This window comes from Streptopelia decaocto (assembly GCF_964273445.1).
Source record: "Streptopelia decaocto genome assembly, chromosome: 6".
Taxonomy (NCBI): Eukaryota; Metazoa; Chordata; class Aves; order Columbiformes; family Columbidae; genus Streptopelia; species Streptopelia decaocto.
Genome location: NC_138660.1, coordinates 6,463,242 through 6,477,353, shown reverse-complemented (window position 1 = coordinate 6,477,353; position 14,112 = coordinate 6,463,242). Strand labels below are relative to the sequence as shown.

Genomic DNA, 14,112 nt, shown 5'->3' with positions numbered 1-14,112 from the left:
CTTACCAGAACTTAAACAGCCCAACTCAAGCACTACCTAGATGAGTGACAAAAACTAGCTGAGCTGCTGTCACCCCTGCAGTCCTTGTCTAGACACAGCAGAGTAAGTGCGAATTCCAGTCTGCCTTGCTGGGCTACAGCCACCCTGACAGCTGAGCTATGATCCAAGACGCTTCGTCGCCACTGATTAGGCGACAAAAACAAAAGAAAACAACTTGAGACACGGATATCTGGATCCTTCTGGCAGCGTGACACATAAAAGTTAACAAAACAGAAAAACAACAAGAAAACAACAGAGTAAAAGTACTTGTGAACTGAGCAGGTTTTAATTCGCAAGCTATTTTTGGTGGAAAGTTGAGGTGAACGAAATGTCATTTGTTTCCTGAGTGTTTTTCTAGCAACCTCCGTGGCAATCCGACAGTCGGGATCGGAGGCTCTTGGCTCAGAGGTGCGGCAGCTTTTGAGCCACTGCCCCCTCCAGAGCAGCTGCGCCCTTCTCCCCACTGACAGCCACATCTGGATGCTATCAGGGAGAACTGACATGCCTGCTCGCAACAAATACCAAGCAGTTAGCGAATTGACTCCAGCGCTCCATACACTGGCCACTTTCCCACCCTCTGTTTATGCCGTGTGCCACTAACCTGTTGAGTCCGAGGTTTGTACGGAGAGCTGCTCTCTAGGTCAGCCAGGATGCTGGTCAGAGAGTCGATTTCTGCATCTAAGCTGGACCGCCTCTCCTCCAGCGTCTTGCCACCAGGGTTCACCTTAAAGAAGAAAGAAGAGTTCCAGTTACACAAACCACTTGTCCTGGTGTGTGGTTTCTTACCATCCTCACAGAGCTGAGACCGTGTCCAGCAATAACATTCGGGTCTCAGCACAGCTTGACTACTACCACAATAAAAATACTTAAGAGTTACCTAACAACTCACCTATTTCCACTGTAAAGCCTGTTCAGACCATACCACCACCTCCCCACCAATGATCCTGCTCTGTTTGCCTTCACTCTCACCAAGTTACTTCAATTTTCCAAGCCAAAAATTCACCTTTTCCTTTGGCTCACTGGCTCTTCCAGATAGTTGTTATTTAAATTTCGTTTCACGATATTCTATCATTAACAGTTCTACAGAACTCCCCAGTCATCAATCCAACACATAAATGGCAAGTTGGTCAGAGAGAGACAGACTATGCAAAGCAAGCTGGCTCTGATCTGCCAAGCTTATACGTGCTAAGGCATTCATTAGTTCCTAATGATTATTAAATCTTATTGGATTACAACAAACTTGGCTTGACTAACAAGAAAATGGAAGCACCAAGGTGCTTTATGCAAAAACACATCATTTAAAAAGGCTGAGAATCACGTTAGAAACTATGTACAAACTCAGTTCTGTTTGCATATTTTTATTATAGACCCAGTCAAAGTTTTTTCCATCCAACCTATTGTCCAAAAAAAAAAAAAGAAACAAATATTTTTTTCAGAGGAATTAGCTCAGATCATTACTGCTGGCTAGCTGTAGGCACCTGGATTTTTAAATCTGTGCAAGTACAATTTCCTTTCCACTATTAGTGCACTTCATGGCTCTTGTTTGGTTTTTCTCCATCCTTCATTCGTTGGCCTATAATAACTACAGGGCAGCCGCAGGCTTCCCAGACACAAAAACTGTGATTGCTCCACTGCAGAGAATTTTTAAGCTAATCTGCCAAAATCCAGCCTGGGAAGGGGGGGAGATACACAGGGCACCCAAGGCCCAAACATTTGGGGTGATAAGTCAATGGCAGATCAAGGAACAAAACCAGAGCCTGTGCACGCTCTGTTTGGTACCCTGACCCTGGAGAGGAGGGATGGTGGCGGATCAGAAGATGGGCCAATTTCATTTCTGCTTCTTAGCATTTCTGGGCCATATTATTCCCAGGTTCTCATTCCCCAGAACAATTATGCAATAGCTGACTAGCAAATGCTGCAGAACAAGTTGTAAGGTTGTAAAAGTTAAATGTCCTTAGGAAACCTAGGAAAATAAAACAGCCTAGAAACATCTCTATTGATTCTGGGCTCTGTAAAAGATTTATTTATTCAATTAAAACATAATCAACATAGATTAGGAGGCAAATTCTCCAGATCCTGGGTACAATTCAGTACAACAGTGCCAACAAAAAATGCTACCATGTATGTGAGGGCCTATTGGGACAGGACTGGACTTTGAGTACATTTAATAGGGTAATTCTCACAAAGAAAGGTTTCTGCCTGTGCTCTGTTCCACATCTCCACAAATCTTGCATTTTTCTCCCCACGGTGCTCCAGATTCAACCAAGGGATCTGCTGCATGTGGAAACAGGAGAAGAATTTGCAACACAGACTTTAGCAAGAGAGGGTTAAGTTACTTCTCTTCTCATGCTCTCCGTCATGACATTGCTATAAAAGTTTTACGATATTGCTCTGGAACAAAACCCAAGCGCCAGGTCCCAAGGCACAACAGGTTCGCACAGACACGGCTCTGCTCCGAGGAACCCAGACTGGTTAAGCTCGCAACCTCGCACATACAAACGCCGGAACCAGAAAGAACTGCTAATTCTATTTCTGTCTGGATTTATGGCATTGTTGCAGACATGTCGCTTGCGCGCCCTCCCTTTCAGCCAGCAGAATATGGAAAAATGGGTTTAAAAAGAAAAAGGATGCTATCTTTGGCCCAGGCAACGTGAGTTCGACAAAAAGCAAACATAAGCCAACCAAGTCCAACAAATTACTCATGCCAGAGACTATCCACTCACGTGAACTTCTGCAACGCCTACACTCCTATCCCCTGGCTCAGTCCCCGCTGCGAGGCAAAAGAGAGAAAAACAGCAGGGAGCTTCACTGCTTGGCCTGTTTGTCCGCCCCTGAATTCCTGGTGTGCAGCTCAGAGCAGCTGTGATGGTAATCCACTCCTGAGCCCCGTCAACCCACTGCCTTTAATTTTGCTAATCCTACTACCCAACACCAGCCAACGCCACAGGTCCCCTTGCACCATCACAGAACATGCCGTGAACATACAGGGGCTCCAAGTTTGCCTCACTGTGCTAAAAAAGACAGAAGACTGTTCACCGAGCTAGAAGACATGAAAAGCACAATGATTTCCCTAGATGCTACCTTTTCTTACAACCTAGATCACCTACTCGTATCACATTTTGAAGGTTACAGCAGAGAAACAAGAATACTTCTCATTTGTCCAAGCCAGCTCCTTGCAACAGGCTCAAAGAGAAGAATCTGTCTCCCAGATGTCCTTCCTAGCTCCTGCTCCAAATTCCTTTCCCTACCCAGACCCAGCCACCTCTCTTATTCTCTGTTTTCCCCTCTCTCCATACCATGTTTGCTGTCGGGTTGGCCTCTGAGCCTCTTCAAGAAATCACATTGAAGTTTGATGGTGTTGCTCTGTCAGGGAAAGATGGAGAGTGGCTTTGCAGTAGCAACCGGCTGACTTACGTGGACAGTAGGTTAGATGTAACTCAGGTCCCAGTGTGTATTTTCTACTAACACAACGCAAAGGCTAAACACCTGAACACTTTAAGAGCATCACGACTTTGCTCACCACAGCGCAATTTTCCAGCATCAAGATCCACCTTCTTCCCATCCACCTTAGCCTTGATCAAGTCTTGTGAGTGTTGTGGCCAGCTCTTCCTCTGAGCTGCACCCTAGGAATGTTAGCTGCTGATACTGGGGAATACAATGCTGTTATATATGGACAGACGCATCCGAGACAGCAGAGCTACAGCCAGACACACAACCTTCCACGTAGCATCAGCTCACTCTGCACACTGTTATTACCACATGTCACTGATAACTTCATAACTCACGAGTGGAAGAATGGAGATGAACATCATGGATATTAGGAAAAATTGTAGCTAATGACTCAAAACAGGCGGTGGGATCCCAGTGCCTTCTGCTCCTGGTTTTACTGGGAGCCTGAGGTGCTTGGGGAACAATCCGTGGGGTGCAACAGGTCAACACTGTTTGCATTTACACATCTGAGAACAGGGAAAAGCAGGGAGCAGAAAAGCACTTTGCAGCAAAGGTAGTCATGGAAAGGAAAGACTAAAATAACAACAGAAGCAAGGAAAAAGGGAATTTAGGCAAATCTGGAGTTGTGAGCAGGTACATAAGGGCTTTTGCCCTGAAAGACTTTATTGCGTTTTTCTCCAGCAAATACAACGGAGCCACAGATGAGGTGGTGGAGCTGAAAAATTCAGTGACCGCTGCCTGCTCCCTCCAGCAGCCGCCCGACACACTGTAGGCTGTCAAAATCCTCCGGTAGGTACTGATGTGGTAGGAAGAGCAAATGAAACAGCTCTCCAAACAAGGAGTTAGCATCTCTTTCTACTCTGTGGCCTCGGGCACTCAGCTTAGTCAGAGCTGCAGAGAGAGAAAGAATGATGCTGCTCTTATTTCCTATTTTATCTGGGGGCAGGCAGGGGAGAGGAGGGAAAGATGTTTGATTTTGATGTCATCCACTATACATACAAGAAGAGACTGTGAGAAATGTTAACCAGGAGAAAAAAAAAGAAGTGATTTAGTCTTGATATACTTCAGGATGGGGTTTGTGTTTAATTTTTTTTCCCCCTTTCTTTGCACTTTGTTCAGCAACATCACTGCCAGAGGCAAGAACCTTTTCAGACACACACCCTTGCTACCCCTTCTCTTTCACTGTAGCATTGCCCTGTCTTTCCAAGGTCACAAAAGCCATCTAAAACCCAAGAAGACTGCAGTGGCAAAGAGATGCATCCTCAAGGCCACTTATCGGGAAAATGAGGCACCCTGAAGATGAGCTGCTGTGTCTATTCTCCCCTGAGCCTAAAGACAAGTACAAACATTCTTCTTTCAAATTCCCTAATGTAAATGAAAGCAGTTCCAAGAGGTGATCCCACCAAGCACGCAAGAGACCACTGAAGCATTGGGGACGAGGGGTGACTAAGATGCTTGATTGATGCCTAATTGCCATTCCAGGCACCAAGGAGGGGCTGGAAAAGTAGTCGTGCCCTTTAAAAACAGAAAGATTGAGTCTTCTGAAACAAATCCGAAATGATGGAAGATTTCAGCAGATGTGACCGCAGTGATTTCACCAGACGTGATTGTATCAAAGATCTAATAGAAAAGAACTTCCCTGCTGTTCCATCAGGCTAAAGCCAGGCCTGAAATACCCTTTTTAGTCTTTTGATGACATCAAGGATAAAAGCCAAAGGAAAGTTAGGTTTTGATTTATTTTTTCCCCTGCTCTTTTACTTTTTTTTCAGGCACAGAACAGTTTTACCTGGTTTGTATTGCTGGATATTAGCAGGACCAAAGGAAAACACTTTAAAAGTTTAAAGTGTACTGTTCAAAAGTGTTGTTTGGTGTCTCTAAGATGCTGCTGTCATTTAACTGAGCAATAATTCAAGTCACTTTTGAAGATCTTCCTGTAAGGAGGCAGGTGGCCCTACCTGGAACAAGACTTAAATGGGGTGGGGTGCAACCATCCACTAAACAGCAGCCTACCTAAAAAGCGCTAATAAATGTGCCAGATATCTCCCCTTGGCAAAATTCACACCAGCAGCTGTGCCACAACAAACTGCAGGAGACACTGCAGGGTAAAGGGGGCTCCAAGCTCAGCTCAGACCTACAGCATGGGTCCGGGGTACAGACAGTCCCACATTCAATTTCTTCACCCATTTAAAATGTAAATAGCACTAAGTATCCTGAGGATTAACTGATCTTATCTCTGAAGCAGCAAGGTGTAAAGAACTGCCTGGGGCAAATGAACAAGCAGATGAAGAAAAGTTATTTGCTAAGCACTGTTAGGAGACAGACAGGAAAAATCTTGCGAAACTTTAACAACCAATCTATAAACTCACTGCGGTATAGGAAGCTTACAAAAAGGACAAATAGTAAAAATTAAAGAAAAAAAAAGCAGAATGAAGATAACAGAAGAAGAAAGCATGAAACTAGAAGTCACCAATTTCAAAACAAAGAAAAGGAGGTAGGTGTTTCATCACACAACATGCTACTAACCTGCAGAGCTAGTTTGCTGCAAGACACTGTGGTTGCTGTGAGTTTACATGGCGTTCAAAAGCAGCTGGAGAGACACACTGAAGAAAACTCCAACAAGATACTTTGAAAATAAATTAAAAAATCCTCTGTGCTTCCTTTTTTACATTTTTCTCTGAACATTTGCTATTGACCATTGCTGATCTGATCTCGCTCTCTTCAGACATTTTCATGAAGCCTCCACTTGTGCTTTATATCCACCAGCTGACACCAACCAGAGTCACTACTTCTGCTTGTGGGTACATGTCAGTCTCTATGGGTTAATAACTGACCATCACCTTAGCACCAGGGCTTGGACCGACACCTGGAAACATGCTTCTTCCCTCCTCATAGGCAAGACAACAGAAAACATGGGCAATTGCACCCAGCCTCCTGGGACACATATATGAAAGATGGCAAAGACTGTTGCAGCTATGAATCTGTATGACAATAAAGATTGATATTTCCCTAGAGACCAGTGTGACAGGCACTGCTCACATTAAACAGTTAGGAAACATCCCCATCCCAAAGAGATTATTGTCAACTGGATACAGCCCTGGGAAGGGAAAGCAGTTCGAGGGGTGGGAGCGAGGTGCTGCAACTCAGACACACAGCCAACCTCCTTCTGGACACCAGACGAAGACGCCAATCCACCAGGCCAACCCAGCTCCTCAACGGACATTTCATCCTCTGCATTTGCTGCCTCAGCCCTGACTAAACATGCCAGAAGACAACAAACCACTGCACAAGCCATCCAAGCTCCAGCTGCAGTTTCACTGCAGGACAGCCCTGATTTCACATCAGAGGGCTGGATCTGGGCCGCCACCATCCTGAGCACCGGCTCGTGGACCAGTGGCCCTTCTTCCATCGCTGTTTAATAATCCATTGCCCTCTGCAGGTCCTGAGAGAGGCCCCGATCCCAAAACCAGCACCTTGGCTCTGCTGGGGGGCAGGATGCCATGCATGTGGATGAGCAGCAGTGATGCCCAGGCAGAGCCCAGGGCACTCCCTTCCAAACAGCTCCTGCCCCTAACAGCCGAGAGAAGCTTTTGCCACAAACACCCACGGTTTCTCCAGGCTCCTCAAGACCACAGAAGAAGATTTGGTCCTGGATATTGGATGAGTGATGAAGCTGCATTATAGAGGTTTAGCCAACAGGCTCCACAGCCTCAGGCACACTCTGGTGAAGCTCTGGGTCCAAGGCCAGCAGCTGCTAACCCTAGTGACTATGATGGGACATGGACAATAGCCCATGAGGAGATGCACAATACTCCCTGTCCCATCGCCACCCCTGAGGACGACAGAAGGCAATTATGCAACAGGAGTAAAGAAGATGAAACAAATAAGTCAAAGCACTCAAGAAGATCCACCCAGCAGCCCAGCTGTGTGCTTGTAGGTGCCCCAAAGCTGGAGATGCCAACACAGCCATCCTGTGCTGTCTGGTCTGTTTGGCCCCCATCTGCTCTGGCCCCTGCTCCCCTCATCACACACCAACACCTCTACCTTGGGCATTCAAACCTGCACCCAGCAGGTGAGTTTTGGATTTCTGACCGCTGTGTTTTGCTCATGGAGGGAAGTTCTGGAGTTTTCAAGGTTGGCCAAGCAGGACTTTGAAAACTGCTACTGAAAAACAGCAAAATGGCAAATGTCATTCAAGCAACCGGAGGATCTTTGTACTATAGGCCAGCTAGTCCATGGGGACAAGGCACCATGATCCTCAAGCACATGAAAGCAACAGGATGGATTTGATATGAAACAGTTGAGGGGTAAAGAGAGAGGAGGAGTCCCACAAGCTGACATCTGCCAGAGCAGCAGACCCGACGGTCCTCAGAGTTTACTTAACATGTCTGATCAAAAGCTTTGGGAGTCTTGTCTGTGTTAAGTGCTACCAGATGCAAAATCGGCAGCAGATGAGAAGTGTATTAACAAACTAAGGAGGCACACAGAGTTATTTGAAAACTGAACAGGGAAGATGGGGAGAAGAGGGGGGAGAAAAAACAGTTTATTTTTCCATTAAGGCAATTTAATATTCTCCGGGTGGAGTTAGAATCACTTGTCCTTGGGAATTAAATTGAATTAGTGAAACGTTCCTGTTCATCAGCAGAATATACAATATACAGTGGAATATATCATTATTTTCTTCTTGCCTTTTGCGGGACAGCGCTACCTCTCTGTTCAAGGGGCAAGAACAGCTGGCCATGAAACCCTTTTGACCCAGCATGACTTTCTCTGACTTTAACTAACTTTACAGCAGCAGGGAATAAATCCCTTTTTTTTTTTTTTAATTAATGCGATTACATTAGGACTCGTTATTGATAATTATGGTGACTGTTAAAAGTTTCCCCTTTCTATGCCCACCCCCCTGCCAACTTAAAATCTGCTCCAATATCGTCACAAATTACTGTTTAATTAGCCATCGAGCAGAGCTGATGTACCCCGCAGAGTATTGCTGCTTGCAGAAAAACTGAGAACTTAGAGGAGATATCGGATATTTCATCATCTGCCTCTAAGGGGAACCATAACTGAAGAGTAACCAATTACCCCAATACAGTTGCAAAGTTTAATCGATGTAGAAACCAAATAGCTCATCAAGTGTCTGCTGCAGTATAGGAACACGTTCCCACTGACTTGTACAAAAGGATCCCATGGTGATGTCTGAGAGCGACGACTCCCTTCACCTCCACACCCTGGCCAAGTCATGATCTTCCTCTTTCCTCTGCTGGTGTAAAAGAAGAGGGAAGGGGAGGATGCCTCCAGTGGCACAGGACACGTCTGACAAGCCATGAATTACACCCGCCTACACACAGGGTAAGCTGTCACATCCAGCCCCCCAACCGTGGATTTATGTTCCAGAAGGGAAAACCACACCAAACATCAGCTCCTGCCCGGTGCCGCATCATCCTGGAGCAAGGAAAGCACGGAGATGAAGGTGATTTTATTCCTATTGACACTTCTGGTGATGCTGGTGCTGAAATACCACGTCCAGTTTGGAAGGCAGCTTTTTAAAAACTTGAAACGCCCCAGAAAAGCAGAAACAGTTGACAACGAGACACGTAGGGAGCTCACTTGGCTTCACTTACAAAGAAGATTGAGTAGCTCGATAACAATATCTAAATAGCTCCACAGAATGAAAACGCCAGATACCACAACGCTGTCCAATCTAGCAAAACAGAAAAACATGCTGCAGCCAGGAAGCTGAAGCCAGGGAAATTCTATTTAAAAATAACAGAGACATTCACTTATGCGTAATACTGCAGGTAATTAAATGCTAGAACAAACTTCCAAGATTTCTGCGTCTCTTGATGTCTGCGGATCAAGGCTGGATGCCTTTGGTCTCCCTGGGTGACTGGGTGATGCTACATGATCTGTGATACACAGAAGGGCACAGCTGAGAATTTAATGGCTCTGCCTGGGCCCCACTTCAGCAGAGGTGGGAAAGCAACAGCACCGCTGTGTTCATAAAGATCTATTGAAATCACTTCGTGTTTGTACCGCTTTAACTGGAAATTAAATTTACATGAACAAACTCTATCCCACACAAGACTGTATATTGTGACAGTTAAGTGAAGAGCTTTTTAAAAGGGACATGTCTCAGGCAATTTTAATCAAAAAAGATAGGTTTTGTTAAAGCTACCAATTTCAGAAAATTAAGGTTGACTAAAACTGTTTTTAAAAACTCCTTTTGGAATTTAATCACATGTTGGAAACCCATACGCAGCTGCTTGTGTCACCTGCAAATAGACTGTATAAAACATAAGCATATGCTTAATTTTACACGTGTGCATAAGTTCTATCAACTTTAATGAAGTTTAAGCACAGTCAAGCTTCTCTCAATTGGAGTAAGCATTCCTGAACATGGGCTGTGAAGCTATTAGGAAATCAACACCAAAAAAAAAAAAATAAAAAATAAATTAAAATTGGCCAGTCAGTTTTCACAGCCTGAATACGCTCCAAGTGCAGAAGTTAAATATATAACATACTTCTGAATTTGTTTGCTTGTTTTGCTGTAATAGGAAGGGGTGTGCGCCAAAACGTTTGCAAGGATTCAAGAATCTCCCAGTGAGCCTGGCAAAATGTCAGCAAAATGGATGTATAAAACTACATGAAAGTCAATGGCTTGGGTTTGGCTTCTGCAGAAATGAGTCATGTTAAAAATCTATTATATGTTTCTCAAAGCTGAGAAGAGCAAAATCTGGACTCGTTTCACGCGTTTTTGGGTCGGTTGGTGGCTGCGGTCCACGGGGTAGGCAAACCCCAGCCGGGCAGAACTCGCAGTTCTGACTCATGGAGGAAGGTCCTTGCCTTCAAGAAGTCAGCAATCTCATTTTCCAAACCATTAGGCCCACTTTTACCTTCCCTTCAAGGCTGCCAGATGTGTACCTGGTATTTGATTTGGCTGGACAACAGTGGGTTTTCTTTCTTTCTTAACAACAATCTCCTCATTCGGACACGCTACCTTCTACACGATTCCTAAGCGAGAACATCAGACGAGGAAAAAGGACCAGAATTACACAGAAGACTGAACAACAAATAACCTGCACTGCTCAGAGACCACTGCAAACCCTGCAGAGAGAATTTCCAGTGTGCAAATCCCTCCCGGTTGAGCTTCAAGGTTTATTCTGGTACTGCCCATTAGCAGATCAATGAATGTATCACAGAATCACAGAATGTTAGGGATGTAATTTGTTTTTTTTCAATAAGAATTCATGCATCAGAAAATGTGGTGTCCCTAGGACAGATTAGATGCCAAGAAAGTGTCTTTAACTATATTTCTGCTTCTATACAGCCATAGAAGCCAAATGGGGTTTACTTCTGTGCAGAAAGCGTACTCCCTACGTAAATGTCTTTAAGATGCTCATTTGACCTCAGCGCTGGCAAAACACGGCTCCCAGAGAACAGCACAACCAGCACCCCTGGGAAGCAATGATGCCCAAACCTCTGCACAGACCTCAGCAGAGGCATCTTTTGGGTACATGAGGGGTATCATGGGGCAGAACCAGGGGAATTTGCAGAGCCAGAGAGAGGGGGAGGAAGGGGAGAGGATCTCAGGAGCAAGTGGAATAACAGAGCTGAAGAGGAAGGCTAGACCTGGGACGTGACAAGACACGAGGCTGTTTCCATGGCAAAAGAGAGACGCAGAAATGAGGAGATGGAGAGGGAAGGAGCTGTAGCTCTGGACTGTTGAATGAGAGGAGTTTGTACAGCACCTCTGGCTGAACTGTCACTTGCTGGCTTCGGCAACACTTGAAATTGCTACAGCTTTCCCAAACGTTTCTATTTTACTTCTCACATCACTAAAAACAAACCTAAAACGTCACACTATGTTTTCCAGATGCTCTTCCTTACCTGTTCTTTGTGCATTAAAGCTAATCACAGTCCTGCATTTTCATCAGCAAATCAAAACTGAAAAAATTGTGGGGAACAGTCCTGTGAATACAGAGTTTAATGTCAGCATTTAAAATCATGCTTGCCCTTCTGCCCTGGAACAAATTCCTCCAGACCTGGCTACAACAACATTTCTTGTTGGTGTTTCTACCACTTTTCAGCTTCCTCAGTCACTGTGCTGCACACACTTCACAGAGGCAACATTTTCTGACAACAAAACCACCCATCATGGCAGTTGAAGCTGTTTATCACCAGTGATGGAAACAAAAAAACAGAGACCGGGACCTGCATTTGAGCCACTTCCATTCTTGGATATTAGATGCTCTCTTAGCTTCTCCATCGTCTCGTTACTGCCTGGCAAAATTTGCATCAAAAATAGAATGAAGTTTGCCCTACTCTTTGAACTACTCCAGGGTTATAAAATTTAGACAATGGATTCTCCGATCAGTATAGCTCTATTTCCTTTTATCTTATCTCTTTGCTTTACCACACAGCATCACAGTACTTAAAGCACCAAAACCAAGGTAGGAATCTGACTCTGTCTCCTCTGTCACGTTCCAGGTTACCACCATGCCCAAGCCGCCTGGAAAGACTTTGACTTTCTAAACCACATCTTCCAACCCCAGCCAGCTTCATAGAAAAGGCGTAATAATTTGTCTGCTGCAATTTTTAGAATTTCTTCTTGCTACTGACAGTCTGTCTTCGTCTCGCTTCTGCATTACAGTTCTCTAATGCAACACAGGCTGCCCTGGATTTGACACAGAGGCAACTGATCTTGCAAGAGATCTTTCCTAGGACCTGCTAATCCAACAGCAGATTTGAATAGCACTTGGAAACAAGAAGAATGGAAATTTCTTCAGTTCTGATCATGTTATTTCACTCTCTTCCATCACTCAGCTCATCTGTTTTGATGGGCGAATTCTCACATCTTCATTATCTTTTTATTTTCCCTCTGCTTAAATACTTCTACCTTGGATACAATGATGTTTTTACTTCCTTTTTGTCTGTCATGGGCCAGTACTAGCTCTGACAGGATAAAATTGCTGGCTTTTTCTGCAAGCTCTCCATGCTTCCCCTATTACTTTCCCAAATCATGTCTCTATTATCCACAGGTGGATAATCCAGATAAATATTAACCTTTCCACAGGTGCCAGCACTCAACCTAACCCCAGCAACAGCCTTGTGACAGTGTCCCACAAAGAGATGTACCCACATGAGCCACGAGGTGCCCACCAGGGCTTGTAACCTCAGGCACAGCACCAGGGGAACCACAGCCCGCTGTTTGGGCTCGAGATCGCACACGTGCATAACGCTGCCCTGTGTCTTAACCTGGGACGGTTTTAGCTTGATGATCTCTGAACATCACAATCGGCAACATCTCTGACCTTTCTGTTTCCTAACACAACTTTTTAGATGGCCCCATACCCTTATTTACATATGATCTGTATTAGGCTTTTGCTTTCTTCTGCTCCCACACCTCATCACCCGCTGTATGACAGATTATCAAAAGCCGCTCTGTTCCATCTCCAAAAGTGTCTCCAAAAAGTCACAACTCTCCTCCCAGAGACGGCACAAGTGTGCACCAGCGCAGGACCTGGCACATCCTGCGTGCTGAATTACTATATTAAACAACAGCATAACAAATACATTAAATAACACAGTAATAAGCACGATGAAAATAATGAGCACAGTTAACTGTTTGGATCCTTGATTCCTTTGTAGTCCTTGCCGAGAGGTTTAGCTATTAAAGGCTGTATTGCATTATAACACTGCCAAGATATTAATAGCCAAGCAGAGAGATGAATGGCAGGCTTACGCCATACAATTAAAACTTTTCCAGTTTACTCTTTCAGTAAAATTGTGGTTTATAATAAGCATCTTTGTCTATTCTGAAGAGAGTAAGGATTGGAAAGTTACATAGATGGGAACAGAGGTTCATTAAAGATTTAAAATAGAATGTGGTTTGGCACTGTAAAACAAACATGCGTATAAGATGGGTTGCACCAAGAGCTGCCTGAAAGAAATGCTCAGTGTTCCTTTTCTCTTATGATCCTGGATCTACTGGTCATGCTACCCACAGAAACGGACAAAAAAGCAGCAGGGATAAAACGTGCATGGTTGTTCCTCAATAATGTGGAGGGCTGCTCTATATCACCACTCCTTGTGCATTTCTCATATATATATATATATATATATGTAGTTGTATATATATGCATATGAGAAAACAATGCATTTTAACTATTATGTATCCAAATATTCATCAAAATACACAAACTTTGTATTACTGATTTTTCTCACCTTAGTGCCCAGAAATCCATGCTATAGAGCAACCACATACTGACCTGCAGAGTCCCAGTGAGCATTTAAACATGCAGAGAGAATACATGTTATTTGTTCAAGTCTAATTCAGAGCACAGCACATTCCTGTTTCTCAAACACACAAGGAAGGCAGAAGAAGGGAGAGAGATCAAAAGCATTCCTGCAAAGCCAAGGTTTGAGTAAGAGGGTTAACATTACCAGGTAATTTATTTACACTGTTGGACACGGCTTCAATTTAGATAAAAGGCAATTGCTTATCACACAGATTTCAATAAATCGGGTTAGGAGCCCCTAGAAATCTGCAAAAGCTGGATGTTGAATGGCAAGCGATACACACAGACTATGGCTTTATTTACAGAGATCCTGGGAGCGACTGCTTCT

At 44.3% G+C, this 14,112-nt stretch overlaps 1 protein-coding gene across 14 annotated transcripts in view; it reads right to left on the bottom strand.

Annotated features, from left to right (window-relative positions):
- The window catches only part of LPP (LIM domain containing preferred translocation partner in lipoma), a 343,879-nt gene that overhangs the window by 166,331 nt on the left and 163,436 nt on the right, over window positions 1–14,112 (bottom strand). For all 14 annotated transcript variants that reach the window (XM_082055343.1, XM_082055340.1, XM_082055335.1 and 11 more), the window contains one exon: window positions 641–763. In XM_082055343.1, the coding sequence (XP_081911469.1) occupies window positions 641–763 (123 nt within the window). The remainder of the gene's footprint in view (window positions 1–640; window positions 764–14,112) is intronic.